This window comes from Nipponia nippon, unplaced genomic scaffold (genome assembly GCF_047370975.1).
Source record: "Nipponia nippon isolate SJK-2023a ecotype South Korea unplaced genomic scaffold, ASM4737097v1 scaffold_4, whole genome shotgun sequence".
NCBI classification, from domain to species: Eukaryota; Metazoa; Chordata; class Aves; order Pelecaniformes; family Threskiornithidae; genus Nipponia; species Nipponia nippon.
In genome coordinates this window covers 12,407,180-12,431,726 of record NW_028262358.1, presented here as the reverse complement: position 1 = coordinate 12,431,726, position 24,547 = coordinate 12,407,180, and the positions used below count along the sequence as shown (strand labels likewise).

General features: G+C 41.2%; 2 protein-coding genes across 13 annotated transcripts in view; both read right to left on the bottom strand.

Annotated features, from left to right (window-relative positions):
- Positions 1–15,220, bottom strand: part of THUMPD2 (THUMP domain 2 tRNA and snRNA guanosine methyltransferase) — a 30,129-nt gene extending 14,909 nt beyond the window's left edge. Inside the window, exons 1-11 of one of the 10 annotated variants that reach the window (XR_015708913.1) lie at positions 13,199–15,210; positions 12,694–12,826; positions 11,137–11,549; positions 9,890–9,970; positions 8,525–8,577; positions 8,135–8,222; positions 7,450–7,521; positions 6,719–6,833; positions 4,882–4,999; positions 2,685–3,142; positions 1,590–1,754 (exon numbers count right to left, since the gene is read on the bottom strand). Coding sequence is in view for 6 of the 10 variants with exons in the window: in XM_087777192.1 (XP_087633318.1) it covers positions 2,821–3,142; positions 4,882–4,999; positions 6,719–6,833; positions 7,450–7,521; positions 8,135–8,222; positions 8,525–8,577; positions 9,890–9,970; positions 11,137–11,549; positions 12,694–12,826; positions 13,199–13,294 (1,491 nt within the window). In the remaining 4 variants the exon portion in view is untranslated. Of the gene's footprint in view, positions 1–1,589; positions 1,755–2,296; positions 3,143–4,881; positions 5,031–6,718; positions 6,834–7,449; positions 7,522–8,134; positions 8,223–8,524; positions 8,578–9,889; positions 9,971–11,136; positions 11,550–12,693; positions 12,827–13,198 lie in introns of those variants that run through there. The other 9 variants (XR_015708914.1, XR_015708915.1, XM_087777196.1 and 6 more) reach the window with 9 other exon arrangements.
- A 518-nt stretch (positions 15,221–15,738) lies between these two features.
- The window catches only part of GPCPD1 (glycerophosphocholine phosphodiesterase 1), a 44,541-nt gene continuing 35,732 nt past the window's right edge, over positions 15,739–24,547 (bottom strand). For 2 of the 3 annotated variants that reach the window (XM_087777190.1, XM_087777189.1), the window contains exons 18-20: positions 24,322–24,457; positions 23,819–23,979; positions 15,739–17,535 (exon numbers count right to left, since the gene is read on the bottom strand). In XM_087777190.1, the coding sequence (XP_087633316.1) occupies positions 17,331–17,535; positions 23,819–23,979; positions 24,322–24,457 (502 nt within the window). In that variant the 3' untranslated portion in view covers positions 15,739–17,330. Of the gene's footprint in view, positions 17,536–20,729; positions 20,921–23,818; positions 23,980–24,321; positions 24,458–24,547 lie in introns of those variants that run through there. The other variant, XM_087777191.1, reaches the window with a different exon arrangement.

The following is a 24,547-nucleotide window of genomic DNA, read 5'->3' as shown; positions in this document are numbered from 1 at the left end:
CTCAAGCAGAGCGCACCCTATCAAGTCTGTGTCTTCATTTGTTAATTGGCTGAAGCCATAAATGATGACAAGAACTGAAATAAGGCAGACATGGTATAACAGATGCCTTTGCAGGAACAATAATCTCACTAATTATCACAACTATTTGAATTTCAGTAAAGAGGAACGTAAAAGAACAGCCCTTCGTTTTCTAAGATACTGAAAATCTTTGGAAGGGTCCACCCACACTACATGAATGACCTGTGAGATGGCAAATGAAGCTCAACCTTTATTAAACCAAAGCAATGATTCTTTTTTTCCCCAAGATATGCTGTGATATAAATTAATCATATGAACAAAAGAAATAGACCTACAATCACCTCAGAATATACTTCAAATCTATGCACAGTTACCACCAAAACCAAAGGTATTAGGATGGGGGCAAACAAGACAAATTATTAATATGGTCTCTGCCAGAATACCATGGGCAGCGCTTGTAACCAAACCCCAAAAGAATGGCACAAAGTACAGAGGGCCTGGGAACAGGGACGATTAGAATGGCAATTTCATACCAAGACACAGAGAAGTCTTTCTAAATAAGAGATTAAGTAAATATGGAGCAAACAAAATTAAGCCACCACCTCATTTAACTCTAGAAATAGTTCCTGAAACTGAGCAGGACAGGACAGTGTCTCTTTTTCACAACCAAAAAAACCTAACTATTCTTTTAGACTTTGCTGACCACCCTACACAATTAAATTCTCTGCAGCAGTGAAATACAGTGAAATACAAAAACACAAGACAGAAATGACTTGTATGACAGCAGAACTAGTTTTCATCCTTTCTAGCAGGTGTCCTTTTGAATGAGAAAATTTGACAGAAACAGAAGGTGAAATGCAAGAATTTTCCTGACATGTAACTGCAATCAGAAAAGCAATTTTGCAATCAGTCTCTCAACTAGACTTTCAATGAAGCTTAATTACTTGACAAGTAAGTTTACTGAGACACAGAAAACAAAACCACGCAAATGAATACGTGATATGCAACACTCAAGAATACTCAACTCCAAAAAAAACACTAGCAGCAGATTGTCTGTCTGTGTTTTGTTACAGATACATCAACTGTCTGACAAAGTAGTAACTCAATTTCACCATTAACTTTAGCAGTCTTGAGAGGAGACATCTCTGGACAAGGGAACAGTCCTGTGTTTTACTTAAACTTCTAATGACAACTTTGTAATATTAATGTTTTAGCTATCTATTGTGGCAATACAGCTTCACAGAAACAAATTTTGAAAACCCAAACATCATCTCTCTTTCAGATCCTCATGGAAGACAGTGTTATGTCCAGTGTTTATGCCCCTGGGATACATTAAGAACTAAGCAACCCAGATGAAGCCTCATCTCCTACAACAAATTTGCACTGGTGCAAGTTAAGACAGACACATTATTGTTGACTGAACATTTGATGAAGAGCTAATGGCATGAACAAGTTACCCATTACCTTTCTTGTGATGAATTCATTATCTTCTCGAAGGCCTCCTTGAAAGCTGAACTTGGGTGGGAGGGCAGATAATGATAAAAATATTGTTTTAAGCCAAAAATACGTACTTGCAGTGCACTAGCACATTCCCAGGTACCAGCTAAACAGCAGGACTCATAGCAGCAGGCTCATATCAATCTGACCCATATCCTCATTCCCTTCGATTCTCCGTAGTCCAGTCTGAACCATGGGCTCTTACTTCAAATTCTAAGATCTCCAGAGTAGAGGCTCTGCTGTAGAAAGCAGGTGGATAAAGTAACACTTCCAACAAGCTACACACAACAAACTTCAAAAAAAGAAGATGAAAAACAAATAAAGCCCAAACAAACCCAGACACACTACTAATTGTTATCTCCATACTAATTACAGCAGAGGAACACACTGCATGAGTCCATTCCAGCTTGCCAAGTTGCAAATGCTTGTCCAAAATAGCATCTGAAAGCAATCTGCAGTCATTCTCTATAAAAATAATTCCCTGTCAGTTCAGCAGCCATGGGAAAGCCTTGAATTAGGCTATTCCTCCCCAGATACCTTTTGCATAGACTAAAAGAATCACTAAGACTTTTCTCGTTTCAGGAGAATTTTGCCACATGCTTCTTTTCAGGCAGAAGTCACTTCTAATTGTTCATCCACTTGGCAAGTTTTTCAATCTCCACACTGTGCCCTTGGAGTAACATTATCAACTGAGGAAAAGCATTATTTTTGATAGAAATAAGTCTCTTCACCCTAAAAAGCTAAGCCATACCTGTTAGACATGTGCAAATGCTGCAAAGAATTAATACAGAAAATAGTTTATTTTCCACTCCAAGAAATCTCAGTAGCAAAATTTCAAACTCATCAGAAACGAGCTTTAAAAAAAAACACAAGACTGCAGGGCTCATGCATATATCCAGCCCTCAAAAAGAGCTGGGAACTTCAGACAAGATGTGCTTCCTAAAAAAATACTGAACATGAAAATCCATTTACATTTAATATTACCACATTTATTTTTGCAGTTCTGCAAAAAAAGACTTTCTCTCCCAAAGAAACTCCTCCCAATACTGAGAGGCTTTGCCTGAATGAAGATTTGAGGACTCCATCCCATTACAGTATTTTACAGTAAAAACATCTGAAACACTAGTAGGCACCACCTCTCCTAAAAACCAAAGAGAGAAAAGCAGCACCTTAGGACATCCAAAGAAAGTGAGGTGAGCTAACAAATGGCAAAGGGTTCAGATCAGCAGGGCTCCACTGGATCACTGCCATGCTGCTTTTCAAGTGTATCAGGATTCAAGTTCACTTAGGCACAGTGCAAGAAAGCTACCGATTGCCAGCAGAAGAGGAGATCTTCCTGTACTTGTGTATGAAAGCATCCGTCTTTCCAAGACTAACTGCATAGACACCATCTGGCACCAGAGACCCAAAAGGCATCTGTCGGCTGCTGAGAAGGGATTCTTCAACACCATTCACCGAGGAGGAAGAATTCCCATCAACATTCAGGGCTTTTGCAGTGGTGGTTTCACTTGCGCCATCAGAAACAGCATTAGGAGAGTAATTTTCAGCACACTTGGTAATGCCATCCATGCGCTTATGGAGTTCTTGGCTCAGCAGCAATACAATAGTGCCTCCAACACGAAGTACTCTGGCAATTGCAGGAAAAATAAAGGTGAGGTGTTTACCCTGCCTGGCATTCTTTCATCCATGCAGAACTCAACACTGCTGACACTTCAGATGCCAGTTGCATTTGATAAAACACCTAAGCACATTAACTGTCATGGCTCAACTCAGTAAGCTACATCTCCAAATGGAATTTAAATTCCCTATCTTCATAACTATTCCTACATGGAAGAACTAGGCCCTATTCTGACTCCCAAACACTTCCAACCTCAGGACTTCTTTCCATTGGGTTAGCAGGAAAGATGGACCCAGTTTTTTCACTCTTGGTATTCTTCCAAAGATTGGGGGCAGTATCACCTTCAAACCCTGTTTTTGGGTCACATGAGCCTCCCACCAGTCTGCAAAGGAACAGCTTCCCAGGGCAGCAAGAGCTTTTCAGGTTAGTAAGGCAATTCTGAAGCTAGCCTTTCCCTTTGGAAACTTTAAGTCTGTCCTTTCCACGTTCCACTGATCCTTAATGGCTTTCAAACTCAGGAAATGGAGGAAAATTAACCATTGTTTGTAATCCATTTTTCTTCATACATAAGCAAACATTACACTTGGCTTTGAAAGAAGAGAAAAAAAGGACTATCCTAGCTCTGCTCACAGTAAGTGGATTGAACAGTCTTACTGGTGAAGCTCTCGTGGTAATGGTCCCTTACTTCCCTGGGAAGGTGGAGGGGAGGATTTTGCTTAGGATGGCCCAACAGAGCAAATAAGACCAAAAGACAAGCATGGCCAAAGGGAGAGATGCTCAGCACAAGCTGACATAAGATTACCCTGCCATTCTGCGGAGCTACCTCACCTTCTTCACCATCTTTCCACCACATTCCTGCATTAGGCAAGTGAGATGAACACCCGCTGAAGACCAATCCTGCAGAAAGGGCTTCTTTTCAGCAAAGAAAATAAAGGGGCAGATGGTTTGAACTGCCTGTTAGAAGCAGTCCGCTATTATCTTGGGTCAAGTTTGCCAAAAAACGTCAGGGTGAGAGATGAAAGGAGGCATCTAAAAGCAGACCAAGTGGCTAGCTTGATATTCCAGTACATGCTAAGAGAAAGGAAAATGCATACCACCATTTTCTGGTCTGAGATCCTTCCTGCCAAGCCAGGCTGGTAAAAGCTGAGTTGTGAACCCAAAAGGAAAGCTTATGATTTTATACAAGCAGACCTCAACTGAGAAAGGATTACTGCTTCATTTGCTTGGCCACGCTTTAAGTTTGTCTAGGTCATCCTCTCCTCTTTCTCCTTTCTGCCTTGGAAAGAACATTTGTGAGTGTGGCTCACACATGTTTCACTATCATGCCTTGTAAAGAATATTTGTGAGTGTGGCTCACACATGTTTCACTATCATGCCTTGTAAAGAATATTTGTGAGTGTGGCTCACACATGTTTCACTATCATGCCTTGTAAAGAATATTTGTGAGTGTGGCTCACACATGTTTCACTATCATGCCTTGTAAAGAATATTTGTGAGTGTGGCTCACACAACAAGCTCATTCCTTGTCACCTAGTGCTACCATCAGCACTTCCACACCTTGCACAACAAGCCACAACAGCCTTTAAGGCACAAGTAAAGGCATCAGACTTTCACAGCCTGCACAGGATCAGACTAGAGAGCTGGAGACTGTTTGGAATAAAGCAAACCTGAAGCTGACTGAACGCTTAGGATCGCAAACCATCATGACATTTACACCAAACCCCAGGCATGTCAAAGGCCACACGTACCTTTCTGCTTCCTGGAGAATATCCGGAAGGAGCTGTATGTCTTTTGTGATCTTGAACTTCTTCCCAAATGGAATATCCGAAATCACAGCATCAAAGCTTTCCGAAGGCAACGGCAATGCTGCAGAATATAGGCAGGTCTTTACATCTGACTGTGAAAAATAAACAGCAGCTATGCCCTCATGCACCTTACAAAACCGTCTGCCATCTCTTTTGTGCATTATGCACACAGATTCGTAGTTCCTTCTGTACTTATGCTCAGAAACAGCACTACAAAGCCACCAGCCCAATGCAGACTGGGAAGAGACAAATGCATGAGAGCATGGTTTAGCTCGCAGATTCCCTGTTACTGGTGATATGCTTGCCCCAATAGCATGAGTCTCTGAACAGGGGACTGCATGGTTCCAAACTAACTGCTGCTTCTCAACACACAACGCATCTTTACAAGCAAAAAGCAAAAGAAGAGCTAAGCTTGCAAGCACTTAGTGCAGATGTTCAGATGCACACATATGAATGGCAAGGAACCACGTGCTAAATTCCTCTCCATCTCCCTTCTCTCCCCCCAAGAATCTGGTTACAGCCAGAATCACTTGGATTCTGTCGGTGCTAGTGTCTTTGAACTGTCTCCCCAGAGTTTCTGCATCCTGGGAATAGCCAGTTTTCTTGACCATGAGGCAGCACTGCACCCTTGTGGTGACGAAGGCTGGCCACATACCAGGCTGTCCTGGACAGAGCATAGCCAGCATGTGAAAGGACGAGACTATGGGTTCTCCATCCCTCAGGATGCTCAAAACTCGACTGGACAAGGCCCTGAGCACCTGACCCAGCTCTGGGGTTAGCCCTGCTCCGAGCAGATGACAGGACTAAGGACCTCCAGCAGTCCCTTCCCACCTAAACCCCGCTGTGATTCTATGCCAGCTTTTCCAGAACTAGCTGGAGATGGTTCTTGGACCATGCTTGGAGCAACACTTGCAGCACAACAGTTTTACCTACAAATGGAAGGACAAGTTACCTACAGTCCTTCTCAAAACATGCAGAAATAACTGCTTTGACCAGTGACAAAGACACCAATTACTTGTTCAGTATTAGAAAAGCCTGACATCAAAGCACCTTCCATGTGCTTAGAAGCCAAGCCCAATCACAGCTTTTAAGTAAGAAATAAAGCTATATATACTCTTATAAAAAAGAAATAATATTTCTTACCAGAATGGTAAGGTAAAAAAATATGCATACTTTATCAACCATGCACAGGAAAAAAGAGCCAGCTTTTGTCTGTCATTAATTTCATAACGGACTAATTTAGACTCAGGCCTTGAGGTCCACAATAAGGTCATAAAATTATCACCTTCTCCCCAGGCTAGCTCATAAACTGAGAGCAAACAGATTCCCTCTTCCAGGAAAAAGGCATTGTTATTTAAAGTATTCCTACTGCAAAACATTAACAATTCAACACTGAGCTTAATGAGATCCCACTATTACTCATTTGGTACATTTAAGTTACAAGCAACATTTTATCTGTCCTTGCTGCGTTCCTGTTAAGACACAAAAAATTCTCATATGGTATGTATTCTTTGTGGTATTCACACATTTACCATTAAGACAGACAACTACTGCACGTCTGACAATTATTATTTTCAGTGTCTTCTGCTGAGTTTGTTCTTGCCAAAGTTCAGGGGCAGGGAGGGGAGAACAAATAATTATCCATTCACTAGCACTATAGCGTCGCTACTCAGCTTTAGCTCTACTACACGTCACCTCAAGAGAACCTACATTACCTGTATAATCCCAGAACCGCAAAAAAACTTCAGACATGTCTTACTTGGAAAGCCTACAGACATACCTTTCACAGAAGCTTTAAGTAACTCAATCTTATCCATCAAGCCTGCAGTCCTAATATTCACATCTGCACCCTCTAACTGTGAATCACTTATATCAGCACCCCAGTAACAGGCTTCCTGTTCAGAGAAAAAGAGAAAAGTCATCTAGTTGACAAACAGGTGTCTCTATTTTATAAACCCTTCTCAGAACTCCCTTGTCCTTCCAAGACAAACCCCTTGCTGGGAGATTTCGTATCATTACACAGAGCAATACACAGACCCAGACGACAGAGGAATGGGGAAAGTATGTGCTATCTTCGCTCCTTTCCCATTCTGGTCTGCTCAAAACACTTGTAACTTACAAAAATACTGAGGCTATGTCCTAACAGCAAGACCCTAGCTAGCTACAAACAGCCATGCTGCCTCTAATACTGACAACTGACTGTACTGTCCCACTGACACCTCCAATCCCAGGATAAGGCCAGGCAGTTTTAAAAGTCCATGGTTGCCTCATGCAAATCCTGCAGTATAAATACAGGGCTGCCAGCACCCACCTGCACAAGTATGTAGGCCTTTGCTTCACACTCCTGTGGAGGAACATTTGTACTAAAACACTTTTAACAATTGTCTAGAAAGATCGGTTTCGTTCTAGCTTTCCAGTAATGGACTTTGGTATAACCGTGGGACAGATTTTTCTTGACGCAACTACAAGCCGTCTTGCAAAGGTCCCACCTATTGTGACTGTGATACTCACGGGCCACTCTTTGGCAGCTTCCAGCAGTATCGTTGCTAGCCCACACATAGGATCCAGCACAAAGGCACCTGCCTACAAACATAAAGGGGTTATTGCATCGCAAGCAAGACAGACTCCTCTCCCAGGACAAAGCTTACTCAGGGATGTACAGATCACCTACATACTCCCACTGAATCCAGCATAGGTAACAATGATCACTGGTTTACCAGGCCATAGGTGTTTCTAAGAGAATATAGTAAAAAGCATTAATAGTTTCACTAAAGATAATGCATCAATGCATCTAGCCTTGCGGTGACATCTAGGGGAAGAAAAAACATGAGTGGACTGCAGACAGATATTGGTACCAAATTAATCTGTGGAAAACATCACACTTGCTTCTGTTTTCCCTTGGAGAACAACGCCAAACAAGGTTTGACGCCTGGACAGTGAAAAAATCTTGCCATTTAGACATATATCCATACAAGGAATTACACCTCTGCTGAGAAGGACCTGGGATGACAGCAGATATCTGGTTGAACAGCAGGTGACAGTGCACTCTGACCACAGATAAGACAAACTCTGTCCACATGCATTAGAGCATGGGGCATTAAAATCACCACACTTCTTCAAAGCTTCCAGCTCCAGCTCTGATGAGCAGCAACTCTCCATTCAGGACTCTAAATCTTTGCCATGAACACTCACTTACACTGATTTCAGCCAGAGATGCCATGGCCCATGCAATTGTTGACCGCAGTCCTGCTGTTTTGATGTACTCTCTGTTTGCCAACGGAAGCCTGCAGACAGCAAAAAATCAACATAAGATAAGGGTACAACCACCCAGAAAAGCCCATGTAATACGAAAGAACAAATGAAGTGAACAGATCTGCAGACAGATAGAAACCACAGTCTGCTTTTATCCATAACCCACTGCAAAGTCTGGCTTACGTGCTCAGATAAGCCACAAACCACAAGACTAATGAGACAGTCTAGTGAATATTAAACCAGAAGATAAACACTCACAGTGGACAGCAAGACTATTTAGAAATTATGCCTGTTCCGATACTGCCAAGACAAATCTGGTGAGGAGAATGCCTACCTGAAAAGAGGAATTCCCACCACAGAGTGAATGTCATTAAGATGTACAAAGATCTGAAAGAGGAAAGAAATTAGAGACTCTCAACCTGACACGACAATAACTTTAAACAGACACAGAAGACATCTCTACGAACTTCTGATCCTAGTTTTTAAGAACAAAAATGCACACTTTACACAATTATGATTAATTGGAAGAAATCACACTAGATAATCTGAATGCTACTTTAAAGAGGATTTAATATTTAAACAAGCTGGGAGGGTAATTGTGTCAGCCAGGAATCCATCAGCAAGCTCTTGAATCTTTAAGGGAACCTATTTTTGTAACACTGAACACATGTTTTTAATTATAAAACCATTTAGGTTTAGGAGGAGATCATTCACTGTATACTAGCACTCAGCTATCCACACGCACACTTTTTTAAAAAAAAAAAACAAAACACAAGTGCCAATGATTCTATGAAGGCGCATTTCAGATGGAAGGCAAATGTGGGTAATCCTTCCAGAAGTACAGGCAGCTCAAAACAATTGTCCTCCTGTCCCATAGCAAACATCCCAAAAGAAGACTGAGCTCCCCAACAGGTCTTGCATGACTACAATCCCTCCCCAGGAAGCCCAAAGAGAAATATGATGCTTTTGAAATATCCCAGTCCTCAGCACTTGAATTGTTTCAGAGCAAAAATCTGGACAAGCGCCCCACTTGAGACTCAACAAAGCTGTATTTGATGTGCAGCCTGGGAAAACCAGAGCCGGTAGATGAACTCAGAGTTTTTACAGAAGGCCTCAGACCTCCCAGCATCAGTGCTGAGAGCAGCTTCCATATGCCAAGCACAGGGATGGAGAAACAGCTTGTCAAGAGCAGTGAGCCCTTTCCGAGGTCTCCAGACAGCTTGCACCATGGAGGGTGCCTTAAGCAAGCTGCTTGTCAGGGCAAGGTCTAGGAGAAGGCTCTTCCATAAACAGCATTCTCAAGTTCCTCGAGAACACAACCTTGCTGCTCGCTCTCTTCCCCTACAGAGGCTAAACTAGCTGCCCATGGCTCGAGTGACCTCCATTTTCAACACAGTCAGTGTCCAGCAGTTTGTAAACATGCTGGATCCTGAGACATCACCTGTATGGATCCTTCTCCTCACTTACAGGCCCATGCTGGCCATTCTGGTATTTATTTAAGTGCTTTGGAATGCATGCACACAGTGACTACCAAAAAGTTTTGCTCAGCACTACCAGATGACTTCTAGTTAAATTTAGCAGCAGAAAGACAAACAGGGAGAGGCCACAGTCCCGCATGCAAAAGGAGCAGAGAACAAAACAAAAGATATCAGGGACAATTCTGGAAGCAGCAACAGACCATTTGGCAGACAAGCACCACTACCTCCAGATCGGGCTGCCGCAGATCAGCCCGCCACCCACACTGCTTCATGAGCGCTATGCCAACGGCTCTTCCAATCTCCTGCAAGGGGGAAGAACAGTCACAGGCAGTAAAAATAACACAATTAAGAAAACTACAGATCACAGCCTGGACTGCACAATCCTTATAAATACCTGAGAAAAGAAAGAGTCTCTCTTTATCCCTAGCAGCACAATTCATACAAAGACCAGCAGAGGTACAACAGGGCACAGCGAGTGAGTGAGGGGCAGAGCAAACACACCACAGGACAAAATGACTATCACTCAACTGGTGTGCAGGAGGCTGAAGTTCAAGTCCTGCCCGAGATACAACAAAAGTTGTCATCATTTTAGAATTGTAAATCACACGCACAAAATATTTCCGATGGCTGTAAACTAGATTACCTAAGAGAAAACCTGTGAATGCACAACTACAACTCAAAATTTTAATGCTTTTACGGCATCTAGAAAGCTCTGACTACCTTCAGAGTATGACAGTTCAAACACACAGCACAAATTTAAGCAAGGATTCATGTTCACAGGCTCATGCGTCCCATCTTCCCAGGAAAAAAAAAAATCTAGTTAAATTACTGTTATCTTCAAATAAGAGAAATTTACATAAATTGCAGCTACACTGGGTTTCTTTTTTATTTTTTTTATTTTCCTCACAGTAGAAAGGTATTATAGATGGGAAGCGGGCTGGATGGAAAGGGCCCCTGGAGGTCTCTACGCCACTACTCTCCCCCAAGGACCAAGATGCATCCTCCAGGATACCTCCCAGGGCTGGTCCTAGGAAACAAGTTCTCCCCAATGCCCAACCAGAGCCCGCCGAAGCTGCAAGTTCTGGTTTTGCACCTTCTTTTACACTGTTTGCCACAATTGAAGGGAGTCTGGCTTCACTGTCATTGCAATGGCCCTTTAAGTAGCTGTAAACTACTACCACATCGCTCCTCAGACTCCACAAGCCCAGCTACCTCAACCTCTTACTTTACTTATCCACAATAAAAGGCATAGATTTGAAAAATATTCAGGGTAACAGTGTCCAGAAATTAACAACAGCCTTTGTATTTCCACTTGTTTAAGGTAAATGCAGGTTAAGGACTTTTTTGAGAAAATACAGAAAAAGTTTGTTATTCTAAAACATACAACACACAACTGAAACGACAAATAAACTACACATCTCCCTTCACCTTTGCTAAATTCTTTTAAAACACAGATACTTCAGCATACCTGTGAAGGAAGTACTTTGGCAATCGCTCCACTACAACGACAAGAAACTCTGAAACTGAAGCTAAGCTGCTCATTTGCAACAGGTTCCTCTCCACTGCTTTTGGAAGGGTCTTCTAAGGAAGTCTTGCTTTCAGTCTGGCAGTCCTGACTGCTCTTTATCTCTGCTACCACACACCTCTCTCCAGCTTCCACTTGACATTCCTCAGACACAGTCTCTCGCACTTGTTCCGTTTTCTGTCTTTTAGTTGCAATATTTGTCTCTTCTGATTTTCTCTTTAGAGGCAATCGGTTTTCTTGAGAGACACCATCTTTTTTCCCCTCGCACCCATGAAAGTTTCTCCAAACAGAGATAACATCCAGCCAATACTTTGGCTCCTCAATGACAAGGCTTTTAATCTCATGTAGCATTTTCCCTGAAAGAAAAAGCAGCTTCAGGTTAAGTAGTTCAGTCCCAATATTTGATTTTCCTACAGAGCGAGAACAGCTGTTAACAGCGACTGTGTTCAGATTTCCTTAAATGTGTGAATCCAGGAACCACAGCACCAGAAGCACACATCACAGGCACAGCTGAGCTCTCAACACCCATCTGCTCCACCAGCAGAGACCCAGGCATCTGTCTGATTACAAGCTCTGCAGAACCAAGATTAAATTGTGCGGGGGTTGAAGTCTACAGAAGAATTCAGCTCTAGAAAACCAGACCACCTCTGAGAGTCATTCCCAGGGATGGAGGACCAGCCTAACATGCCATCCTCCTCAGAAAGCACTTGGTCCAGGATTAGACATGTATGTGGGACACTTTCCAGGACTGAAAGACAGATGTGAACATGAATCACTTTGATTCAGCTCGGAATAAAAGCCACAAGTTTATTCTTTTACAAGGGAAATCTCTCTTTGCTATTCATCAACCTGCCTTCAATCCTGCAAAGTCTCCAACACACAGCTAAACTACACCTATGGGTAGTCGTCTTGAGCTAGCTATGACAAGAGAAGCACAAGGAATACACAGGCCAGTTCACTTAAAAACCTTGAAGCTAGTCAAGTGGCGGGGGGGGAAGGTATTTCTAGTTCTCATTTAGAATCATGGTTAAATGTGACCCTCAAAGCTGAAGGCCATCTGTGATCTCCCAAATAAAATCCCACCAGCATGCAGATATCCATCCATCTTACTTGAAATTCTTATTCCATCGCTAACAGAGAATGTGACCTGAGCAGCTGAGATTTACAAAAAAATCTATGTACTGAACAGTTAAATTACACAGGATATAGATCTGGATCCACTTTACCTAAAGGAATATGACTCATCATTAAAATACATACAAGGGGTCCAAAACATCTTAAAAGCCATTTTCAGCACTAAAAAAGCATCAAAAACGTATCTGGGCCGAAGATACTTCAGAATTAATTACTGTCAATTAGAACTACAGCTGTTAGTAAATAAATGAAATAAATCAAATATTCATTTTATAAACAGGACTTGAACTGGGGCTTCACGTTTCTGAACACCCACCCTGTGAGCACCCCGAGGGGATGACCCGAGGGAAGCAGTCAGCGCCATACCTTTATCTCTAGAAGCTGCAAGCGGGGGGTGTTTCTTCAGCAGCAGAAACAGTCGCTCTCCAGACTTGAGTTTCCTCAGCTCGCCCGGCTCCGCCTCTGTGCTGAAGAAGACCTTTCCTGAGACGCAGTCCACCTTAGGGGAAAAACAGGAACCAGACCCACCCGGGAGGGTGTTTTGGGCGAGCGCTGTCAGCAGCCCCGCAGCCCCTCACACCCGCTCGCCCCTTCGCAGGGAGGAGGGCGGCGCAGACCCCAGCTCACCGCGGGTGGCGAGGGGACACGGCCTGACCGAGGGGCAGATGTCCCTGCCCACGGCAGGGGCGGCACCAGACGGGCCTTAGGGGTCCCTTCCCACCCAGACCAAGATCAGACCCGTGGGGCCCCACGCCGGCGGCGGCACAGCCGACGCCGCGGCTGCCCGGCTCCGGGACGCGAAGCGAACACGGCCGCGTTCTCTCCCGATCCGGATCGGACCGCCCCAGGCGGGCAGTGGCTCCCCCCTCACCTCCGTGGCGCCGAGCCGCGCCCGCACCTCCCGCGCCAGGAAGGGCTCCAGCCCGCGGCCCGCCGTGCAGAAGTACCGCCAGCCCTCCGACGCCATCTTAGCCCGCCCCGCCGCCCTCAGCGCGGGCCGGGCGCCTGGCGACACTGGCCCCTCCTCGGGGGCGGCTCTTCCGCCGTGAGCCCGCCCTGGGAGCGGGCCGGCGGGGCAAGGCGTCAGCCACGGCTGCTGTCTGCGTCGGTACCAGAGAAAGGGACCGAAAAGCACCTTGTCCGGAGTGTATTTGTACACTCGGGAGGCAAATCTTCACCTGCCCCCCCGGGACCGCTTCACCACTAAATGCGTTTATCACCTTGACGGGAGGTGACGCCCTGAGGGACCGTCAGTGCAGGCGGCGAGATGCATTAGTACAGCTCAGCCCTCGTTCCTGCTGTTTCAGCAGCAGGCCATGCCACCGCTCCTGACAGGGCCGACGGGGAGAGGACTGCTGTGGCGCAGAAGCGGTGTCTGCATCCGCACCATTTGGGAGGAAAATCTGTAGACGTCCCCGCACCCCTCCCATCAGCACCCACGGCCCAAGGGGAAGCGCCAGGAGGGCAGCTGGGAGCCAGAAGCACCCCCCGCCGGGGACCTCCTCTGCTGCAGGACATGCAGGAACTTTTCATTCTCCAGACTACTCTGTTGTATGGGGAAACGTTCTCATCCTCCTTCCCGCTTATTTACAGGGGACAGAGCCAGAGCGTGAAGTAACGCAGGTCTCGCGAGTCACGTAGAGATCAGTCTGTGGGTGGGCGCAAAAGCAAACACTCCAACAGCAAGAAAAGTGAAACAGCCTGCACATCCTTGGATTCATTAAAAAACTGTAGTGGTCCTTTGGCTGGAACAAAGCCATCTGTTCTCCAGACCACGCTGGTCTCCAGCAAGTCTTCAAAAGCCAGGGAGGTGGCAGGATCCAAACCAGCCAGAGATAATAGATTTCAGTAGAAAATTCAGATTTAAAGATACTCAGAGTCTTGGTTCCCTTGCCTCAATCAGCTGGGGATAGTTTCCTGCTTTTATTTTCTCTGTAGATGGACTCTTGGCCACTCCTGGAACAGCAAACACCAACTGAGCACAATACAGCACGAACCCAGCAATGGGCTGTGCAACTCTGATGAGGAACAGGAGCCCACCTGCAATGTAAGTGGCCAAGGCCAACACGTTGTGGAAGCAGCCACCAATTTAGGCTATTTAAATTGCAGGCTCTCAGCATGTCTGTCTGAAAAGAGTTGCCCAAACCCATCAAACAGAGGTCTCCTCAACACAGTCACTATCTTTCACTATTTTTGCTTTGATGCCTGTGAGAAATGAGCCAGTTAACAGCTGGGGTACAGCTGAGGAGGTTTTGGAGAAACTAGAGACACTAAACAACCTACACAGTGCTGATTTACACACTGGCCGAGTGGAAAACTGACAGCTGCCTTTCACCAGGCAACACACTTAGCTTAGTGACCTGCTGCAGGTCTCAGCAGAAATCCTGCATTGCCAAGGAGCCTTCACCCCAGCTGAGCATCAGTGCAGAGTAGCTGTGTGCTCACGTGAGGGCGTACGGATGGAACAATTTCACAAGAAATTCACCTAAAATTCTCTTTGGCAAGACTGGAGTTTCCTTCAAAGAGCTGTATATTCATCAAGGTGAGTCTCTCCTTCAGGAATCATTTTTTCCCCTCTCACCCCTTGCCATTTCAGCATAAAGCTTACTAGCAGCTGCTGGACACCCACAGAGGAATACAGGTGGATGCTCCCATCTTCACTTGTCACCACAGCATTTCCTTACAAGAGGAGGTTTTTGGTAGGGTATTAGTTGAACTCCCCCTGCCAGTTCCCACAGCCCTGCTCTTCGGTTCCCTATATCCCTGCTGCATTGCCCCGTCAGCTGTGGCAGAACAGCTGTTGCGTGTGGCCAAGCTGCAAGCTCAGCTCTAAGTGACACAGCAGAAGAGCTTGTTAAAGCCTACTCAGGTTTGGAGCAAGTTGCTGACACAACTCACTTGCAAATAAGGGAGTCAAAAAGAATACATTAAAATTGTAATGCTGCTCAAAACTATCTTGTAAAATCACTACAGTGGATGTATTTATTTCCACACCCCACAAACAGAATAGGCAAATGCTATTCTCTGAGCATCTGAAAGTTGTGAAACAAATTTTTAAGGGTGCCAAGCCCTTCTCAGGATCATGTTGTGGTTAGTCCGAGAGGGTGCCTCAGCACAACTTTTAAACCACCTTCACACAAAACAGCTGTCATGTTCAACATGTCTGTGGATGCACTGCCCAGCATTCATGAGCAGTGACATGTATAACCCTGGTAGGGGTTGCCCATCAGCTGGCAAAGCCCTCAAGACCTGTCAAAAGAACCCCACAGGGATATGCAAATAAAGAAAAAAATTAAGAATTAATCACATAGGTGAGGAATCTGGACTTGCTGTATCAGATAACAGCCACAGGTTCCTCATGTCAAGAATCAGGTTCAGTGCCCCCCTACTTCCCAAAAAACACAGCTCACACACTTCCAAATTTTGGTTTAATTTTTTTTTCTTTTAAATAAAAGACATCTTCCAGATACCTAATCATTACTGTGCTGTTTGTGCAGGACAAACAAACTCTAAATACTAAAATGCACAAGGCAAGTCGAAACAAACTGTTTGTTTCAAACTGCTCAGCGGTGCAGGCTCAAGCACTTATTTGCAATGGCTTTGCTCTTTGTACAATCAGTTCTATGTAGCAATGACTGTATATAAAGAATATAGTACACACTATTGTTTTCATTGTCAATTTACAAGAGAAAAAAAATAAATATTTTCCATTCTTATTATACATTAACACTTCAGTAGAAAGTTACAGCTGTTGTGTTGGCAGGACCTGCAACTTCAGGAGGAAAAAGGACATGCATACCTATCTATTAAGAACTCTAAACTATGACTGACTTTGTAATAAGTTACAGAAGATAGATACCAGCCAACAGAATGCAGAGTATCTGAATTCAGTACATTTGTGATTCTTGCTCTGAGGAAAAAAAAATAATCTTGCAAAATACAAGAGCTAGTAGCTTGTATTATGTAAGTAAGACAAACCATGTATGGTATAGCCTTTTCTTCAAATTCTTGTGAATAATAGGCTTGTGGTTTTAGGCAAAGAAGATTAAGTAGTTGAGTTAGTCCTTGCACACTTCACACATAACTAGCACCATAAAGATGCAAGGACCTCAGCAAACACCTAAATTTCATGCTTAACTAAAGCATGCATTTTGTAGAGTTTGTGCATGTTACTTATTCTATTTATTAAAGTTATTGTGCAAAAAAGATTCTCAACCACTGAAGAAGTTTCTGTAATTCTGTTAAAATTATTTGCGACATTTCCAAAGTTTAGCAGGCCTGTGCGACATTAATGAAAAAAAAAATCATACTTGTGGTTCACCCTTGACTGTTATACATAGAAACTTTACCAATGAATTGGCAAATCAGAAAATAATGGCAGCAGCCTAAGTGTCCAATGAAGTGGGAAAAAATGAGTTAATATACATTGCAGTTTACTTAAAAATATATAGATATTTTTAAATGGCACAAAGCTTTGTACAGGTGGATCTTTCAGTGCAAATACATATATATGAGGTATCAATTTATTCAGGCCAGATCTAATTATATGTATCTTACAATCACCTTCTTAATTTCCCATTATCAGATACAGGCTGACAAGCTGTAGCACTGAAGTAAAATCAAAGTCAAAACACTTTTTTCAGCATATTCAGTATCAGATCATTGTAATTTCCCTACAATTTAGTTTCTGAGCTTCCACTCCTCAGACTCCTTAATATTTTTATTTTTAAAACCACACTTAGTGGTAATCCTTAATTTTCTTTTTCAAGATTTGAGACTTGATTACATATACAGTTTTAATTTTTTCCTGTAAACTGGAACAATAACTATAGCTGGCTGAATATTTTAACATTGTTTGAAATTTTAACAAGTACCATCAGGAAGGAGGAACACAGTTATTGCTATTTGGGGACTTAAAAATAAACCAAGCAAACCTGAAGGCATAGACAGCACTGTTCCAATAGTGAAAGTTAAATAGATACAAACCAGCATTCTGCCTAGAATCAGTCCTTTTGTATTTGAACACTCTTCAAGTTATCTACAGCTTTCTCTTCCAGGCAACTATGATGACATTTACAAGGAGATATGGATTTAAAGTGGCTAACTGTAGGACACACACAGCTTTTCAACTCTGGTAATTCTTTCTTGAGACGTTCCAGCTGCTCCACCTGGAATATATTTGGCTGTTCAGGATTCGAGTCATATATCCTGAATAAGCAAGAAAAGAAAACACACTGATCAGTATAACCTGACAGTTCACAGAAATGTAGACTAGACGAAGCAACTGGGTTTTTTTCCCTACTAGAGTAAAATCAGGTATCAGCAAGTCTATAAAAACAGTATGTTTGAGGTTAGTACTTTAAGTTTTGCCACTCATCTTGCAATATAAAGTAGTATTCCTTTTACAGAATGGTTAGTACTTCATTGAATATACTAAAAAAAGTTACCCACTGGCATTCACCTCACTCTCCTGAAAAATGTGATTTTTACAGGTGGCACAAAGCAGTGAAGCAAGAGCACAGTTCCAGGCTTCAAACTTAAAAGCGTAAGAAATTTCAGAGCCCGGAGATTACCTGAACAGACTGTGATACACTACTTGTACATAATACTGAATGGAGTTTATACTTAATGTTGTTTCAACAAGTATTTCACTGCCCCTCCCCCCAATTCAGAACCATTTTTTAAGATTACCCATTACGAGAGTGAAAAAACAAATTCTGATCTTCATTCATACCTAGTGCAAATGTAACTATTACACTATTTTAAACAGTATATCCTCCTTTCACTTTCTTATTTTCACACATGTAAACAAAGCTGCAGGATTTGAATTGTCAATATTGTACCAGACTGTCCAAATCCAAAACACATTTTGAGTTTGACAGTGTAGGCACTGAGCATAACTCATACTATTCTGGTGTAATTCATTATAAAGCAAAAGCATTCATTTTCCTGTAACCTAACTTTGGCACAACACTTATTGTGACAAGGACTCATTCTGATCTCCCAACATTAATTTCTAACAGCAGTATGCTATTTATATCCAAAATTTAAATCCTGGCATCTAGTTCCTCTCACTTATAGCTATTGCACATATACAGTTTCAGGTATCGAAGGTCTCCAGGTTTATCTCCTTCCAATGAAAGCTTCTGGAAGAAATTACTGTGGCTTCTGCCTTAGTCTCCTATGAATATTCATATTTTCATTTATCATTCCTTCAAGAAAGTGGTTTGTTTTTATTGCATCATTCTTTCTCTTTCATATCATAATTTCAAGTTATGTCCAAAAGGAACATGATGTCACAACCAAAACAGAGTGCTATATGATACAGTGCCAGGTGCCTTTTTACCCCAGCAAGACAACTTGTGAACTGTTGCCAAGTCCAAGACATCAAAAATAATATGCAGCTCAAACGGTGATATAGTAAGTAAATGGGATTCAAATAAAGAAACACTTCTGCAGGAATTATAGATGTGGATCACATTACCTACAATAAGATCAAAGATAGTTTCTTACAGGAACTCCTAGAATTGAGGACAAATACTGTCCAGTTTTATGGAACACACACAGAAGGCACAGCAGTTAAATTACTTGCACAGAGCCTATAATCCAATAGAGGTCTATGACCTGGAATTGCCTAATAGAAGCTACCTGGAAAATAAAAGCTCAACCTTACTTCCTTCCTTCCAGGACGCAGGTACAACCTGTGCTTTCTTCAGTTAATTTAGCTTACACATTATAAATTTCTCTATGCATTCAAGACAAAGTACTGGAATTAGAAGATAGTTTTCTATATAGCAATACACCATCAGAACTGCAAATCTTAAGTCCTTCCCATCAGCTAGACAGCAGAAGAGCAAAGGCCGCTTTCTAAGCCCCGTGTTCATCGAACGTGGCTAAGCATGTTTCTAAGCAGCTTCTGGCTGGTATTTTTTAGTTTTTTACTAGGGCAAGCATAAATTCTGTAATTCTTGCTTTGTATTTAACTCTTTTCAATTGAGGTTTTGGACGAGTCCAAGGCTCCAAGCTCTTTTCAGACTTTCTACTGGAATCAGTCCATTCCAATGTGTACAGAGTATTTCTTCTAAACCGAAAGCAGAAACCATTTGAAGCAAAGCTACCCTTGCACCTCAGAATTTCTACTCCCCGCTTTTCATTTGGGTCCATGAAACTACAGTTACAGCTGTTTTTCTTTGCTATTGCTTGGTCCGAAAAGGAAGAGTCAGCAGCACTGAAATATTGATTTCATGCTAAAAAGATTTTTTGAAGCTTTTGATTAAAACTTTTCATTTTTCTTTACATCTCAAGGTAAACTTGAGTTTACTTTGCAATTTGCAAAACAGGAAAGACTTAGACTGCCATTGCGTAACATCTTAATTCAGTCACTGAGTAAATTAAATTATAGATCAAGTAATACCAGTTGACTTCCTACATATATCCATGCTGTTATTTAAGTAACATTCAGTTTCAGGCAAATGAAGTGGTGCATATTTAGACAGTCTTCTAGTTTTGAGAATTGTTTTGAATGCTTTTGCCTTTATTGCAAACTAAATTTGTGTTAGTTCTAGAAAGTTACTCATACTAATAGAGCACAGAGCTTTTGTCTGGAGTCTGCAAATGCAACATGCAGCCATAAGGTACTGTAGTGTTTAGAGAGGAGACAAACACATTGAAGATTCTCATGGAAAAGCTTTCAGCATAAATGTTTGAGGATTGCTGGTTTAATATTTTCATGCAGCTGTGTATATTATTCAAACAGAACTCAGACTATGTAAAATGAATTAAAAAAAAACGCTAGTGTAAGTTACCTCCCACCCCCTCTCCACATTGGTATTTTAATATATAGCCAACTGGTGTAAAAACATAAGACTGCATTGTTCTTACTGAGCTAAGTATATTCAAACACAAGTATTTCCTGGACTGTTTACAAAGCTTATTCAGGAGAAAAATACTAGATAGATCATCCCAAAAATCCTGCTTTAAAATTTGTAATTTTTGCCAATCCAGAGAATTTCACTACAATAGGTCAAAGTTTATTCTCTAAATAAAATCTAAATCAAACTAATGAAGCATTTTAAGCATAAGATGTAATTATCTGTATGAATAGAAGATGCCCAATCATGCATTTAAAGTACTTCTCTAGATTAGGGCCAAAATAGAAGCTTGGAGGCAGAGGTGGCACCTTTTCTGTAGGTTGCTTTTTTAACACAAGTAGTTTGGATATCTTAGATGCTGAGATGAATGCTAGTTAAACACAGAAAAAAGCAGAATATTGTCTCGGCAACTGCATTAGACCATCCATTTGGTTTAATGACTTTGGGTATGCCTAATCTGAGCCCAAGTGGAGAAAGGACTGGATTTGGGGGGAAAAAAGGGAAAAAAATTCTTTCCCCTGACCCAGTGAGACTGTTCTTTTAATAGCATTGGCATTTGTAAGCTTCCCAGATTTAGTCTTGCAGTTTTTCTCCATGCAAAACAAAGTCACATCCCCCTACCTGCATTTTTTTTTGCCCGACACTTGGTATCAGCAACTTTTGGTATTCAGGACACAGTTTTTCTGCCATCTTCGCAAGTAGCTACCATGTTTTGCTCAACTCTACACGGATGATTAAAGTTCGGAAAAAATAGCTTATAGAAATCATCTCTACCCAGGCAGTTCATAATCTTTGACATAATTACCACATACAATAACAATAACTCAGGGCCATATCCAAGCAACCTAAAATTCACTAAAATTCCTGTATTCACTTCCTAGCTTATTCAGACAAATAACGCTTACTAAGAGTAAGTAAAGGTCTAGTAAACAGCAACAGAAAACACCAGGCACAGCGATTTTTGATAAATATCTGGACTTGGCCTTAAGCCCAGAGAACAAAAATTCTGCAGAAGCAATAGAAAAAGCACATCTTGATTTAGCCCTCGAAATATTCTGGAATTTGAAGATGCAACCATAGCATAAACTGGCTTTACACTTTAAACAGATTACTGAAGTCCCTACTTATTTCTAGACCTTGAAACAAGCATGTACATATCTCTTTCTACTCGAGTTCTGCCTCAGAGTAGTTTTGAATTTATCTGTTTCTAAACTTCAAACAGCACAGAATATGGATGCTTACACCATACCTATTTGAACTTTTGACAATTTAAACTCTTGGTATTAACTTCATACTCTCAAATGATTTGAAAGACTGCCTCTTTACTCAGCAGCTCTAACTGTGAATGGAAACACTTGCTGACAGTTTTTACGTTTAGACACGCCATCCAGGACTTGCAGGTACCACCCGCATTTTGAAATGTCCAGCTTGAGATATCGCATGCAATTTTCAGAAAGTGACATGTTCCTTCTAAAGAACCTATATTAAGATTAAAGTTAATTCTATTCAGACAATTAATAAATTTTGAAAAATAATTAAGAATTGTAAAGGAACATTCCAGTATTCGTTTTGGCTTATGGAAAAAAAAAAAAGGTCAACAGTGTCTAGAAATTAGTTAACGATCCTGCAACAATTATACTGAAGAGATAATTGTTTGCTACTCAATTGCAGTTTGTGACTTGAAAAAGAAAAAAATGCACCACTGAACTACTGTTTTTTAAACAGCTTTGGAATTAATATTAATTTTGGGATTCCTCTCAATAAAGTAGAAAGATGTCAACAAGGTGGAAAAGATACAGGGGGCAGGCAGTGAGAGGAGAGATGAATATGATTATAGAACCTAAGTGGCCTAAATAGTGCAGGAGGGTTAAGAATTTTTTGTCCAGTTGAATCCACAAGGGAATTCAGCCTATAAACAATTCCAATGAATTGGTTAGTCATCAAAAGGTGAGGTAAAAGGTGTTCTGCTATCATACTGCAACTTAAAACACAATAAAAAGTACAAAAAGGAACATAAGAGGACATGTAGCAGACTTGCAGCCTTGACATAACTGCAACATTATTTAAGCATAAGCAATTAAGTATCTAAAGTAATAAAAGCAACATGAAGTCAGAAATAAGGCTGTCACCTGTTTTACTGTTTTACCATAGTAGTGTGTATATATTACATCAGGAGTAATTAAGAACTCTAGAAGACTGGATTAGTAGACATCAGATGAACAGACATTTCATAAGAACACTTTATGCAATAGTATTTGATTAAAACACCCCACCTGTCTATAGACCAAAAATTTATCACTTCGAGTTATGCATGCCATAGGATTTCATAACAACTCTATGACTGTACACTAAAGAGTCAGAGTACCACTTTGTCTGCATACTAGTCCAAAGATATTTTTCATCTGCTAAAGGGGCCTCAATCTTGGGTTGTAGGAGAGGTACAACATGTAGTACTGCTGTAGCAGGAAGAGGACTTACATTTCAATGACCAGTCTGAAGCTGATCCTCAGTGTAAAAATCTTGTTATTAATTTTTACCAGCAATGAAAAGGAGGAGACATACTATACAGTACAAGAAGGGAGACCTCTGGCAAACCAGAGAAGCACCGGACCCACCACTCTGGAAGGACTCTCAATAGTCAAGAACAAATTGAAGGGAGTTAACTCTTTTTTACACTGGCAAGCTAGAACCTATTTAATTTCTTGCCTCTAAATATGTTAACTTGACTCTCAGTTTTCACTTCATAAAACAGAGTCCTTGACAATTACTTGATTTCCCTCACACATACCCCTTTTTTTTTTTGTTAAAACAATATGCAAAGCAATGCCCTTGCTAAAGCAAAAGGTTTCAAAGTCTTCTATACTTTGACACTTCAGTTACATTTAATGCTTTCCCAATTACATATTCTTTGTAATCTATCAGAAAGTCTAATTTAATACAGCTTCTCAAATTTATCATCATCTTTTAATAATGAATATCACATCGTTTAGGATAAAAGAGCTAAAACTTTTGGGGTTTGTAAGGAACTAAAATAACACTTTTGTTCAAAGATTTACCATGGTATTCTGATGTCCACCTGAATTATGGGGATATAACTACTTTCTGAAGTGATTAATTTGGCAGTTTGCCCTGGGAGTCACTCCAAGCTAATTTTAATAGGAGAAGTGGTGAATTCACAGCTTTGAAATGCAATAGAATGTTGGCCAAAAAAAAAGTTAAAATCATTCATTTGTGTTAACTGTTTCCATAACTAAATGTAGAAAGCTGAAGATTTCAGCCAAACAGTTAAATAACATTGTCCTCACCATGTCATGCATAAGTTTAAGAATTACTATCAGGAATGTTAATAGCATGTTAAATGTGTATGCCATGCACTAGTTCTTTAGAGGATCAAATTGTATTTACAATAACCTCAGGAAAAGCAAAAGTTATTTTGCTTCATATATACCGCTGAAAAAGTAGGAATTAATGCTAGTCTTGTTTTTGAATTGGGGTTATGGGCTTCTGCTTACAGCACCAAAGGAAGAAGATGTTCTGCACCAATGAAAAATTTCACAAGAAATCGGGATACAATAATTTCTCAGCTTAATTATTACTATTTTTAAAACACAGTGAAGTACCTGTCATATATTAGCCCATGAACACCATATTCTCTCAGCTTCTTCCTGTTATCTGGGTCGTTTGCATCATCACCCCATGAGAAAATCACTAGGCCTTTAGATTTGGCCCTTTTAATAAATGATGGATTCTTCAGCAGGTCTTCAGAGTGCACATTAATTCCCTGAAACACAACACACTTCAATTAAAATCCATGTTTCTGAAAAACTTCTACATAATTTTTTTTTATCCTTTGACAATTACAACTCCTTACAATTTCATACATAACATTAATAAAAAAAAATTAATTCAGTTAAAGAGTTTACTGATAGCACTATGTTTAAAACAATGTATTATACAGACATCGAAATAGACATTATTTTGGCAGTTACTAAATGTTACTGTGTTTCTTTTGTGATGTTGTTTGTAATTTTAAGCATTAGTGTCAAAAGTTACGGATTTCCAAAAAGTAGTAATAATTTAGTTTCATTTTACTGCAGATTAATACCAGAACTTGTCAGCTTACCAGCAAGTTTTCAAACTGTGCAAAAGTAATGGCAATTGGAGTTGTACGAGATCTAAGATCCATAAGTTCTGGATAGAGTTTAGATTCTCCTTGGGTGAGAAATAACACAGGATACTTGTTTTGCTTATGCCGAACCCTGTTATAAGAAAAGGTTTACAAATAGCATATGTGTTAAAAAACAGGGAAATTCAATCTTACTGTTTGAGGAGGATTACGCCCTTTACTG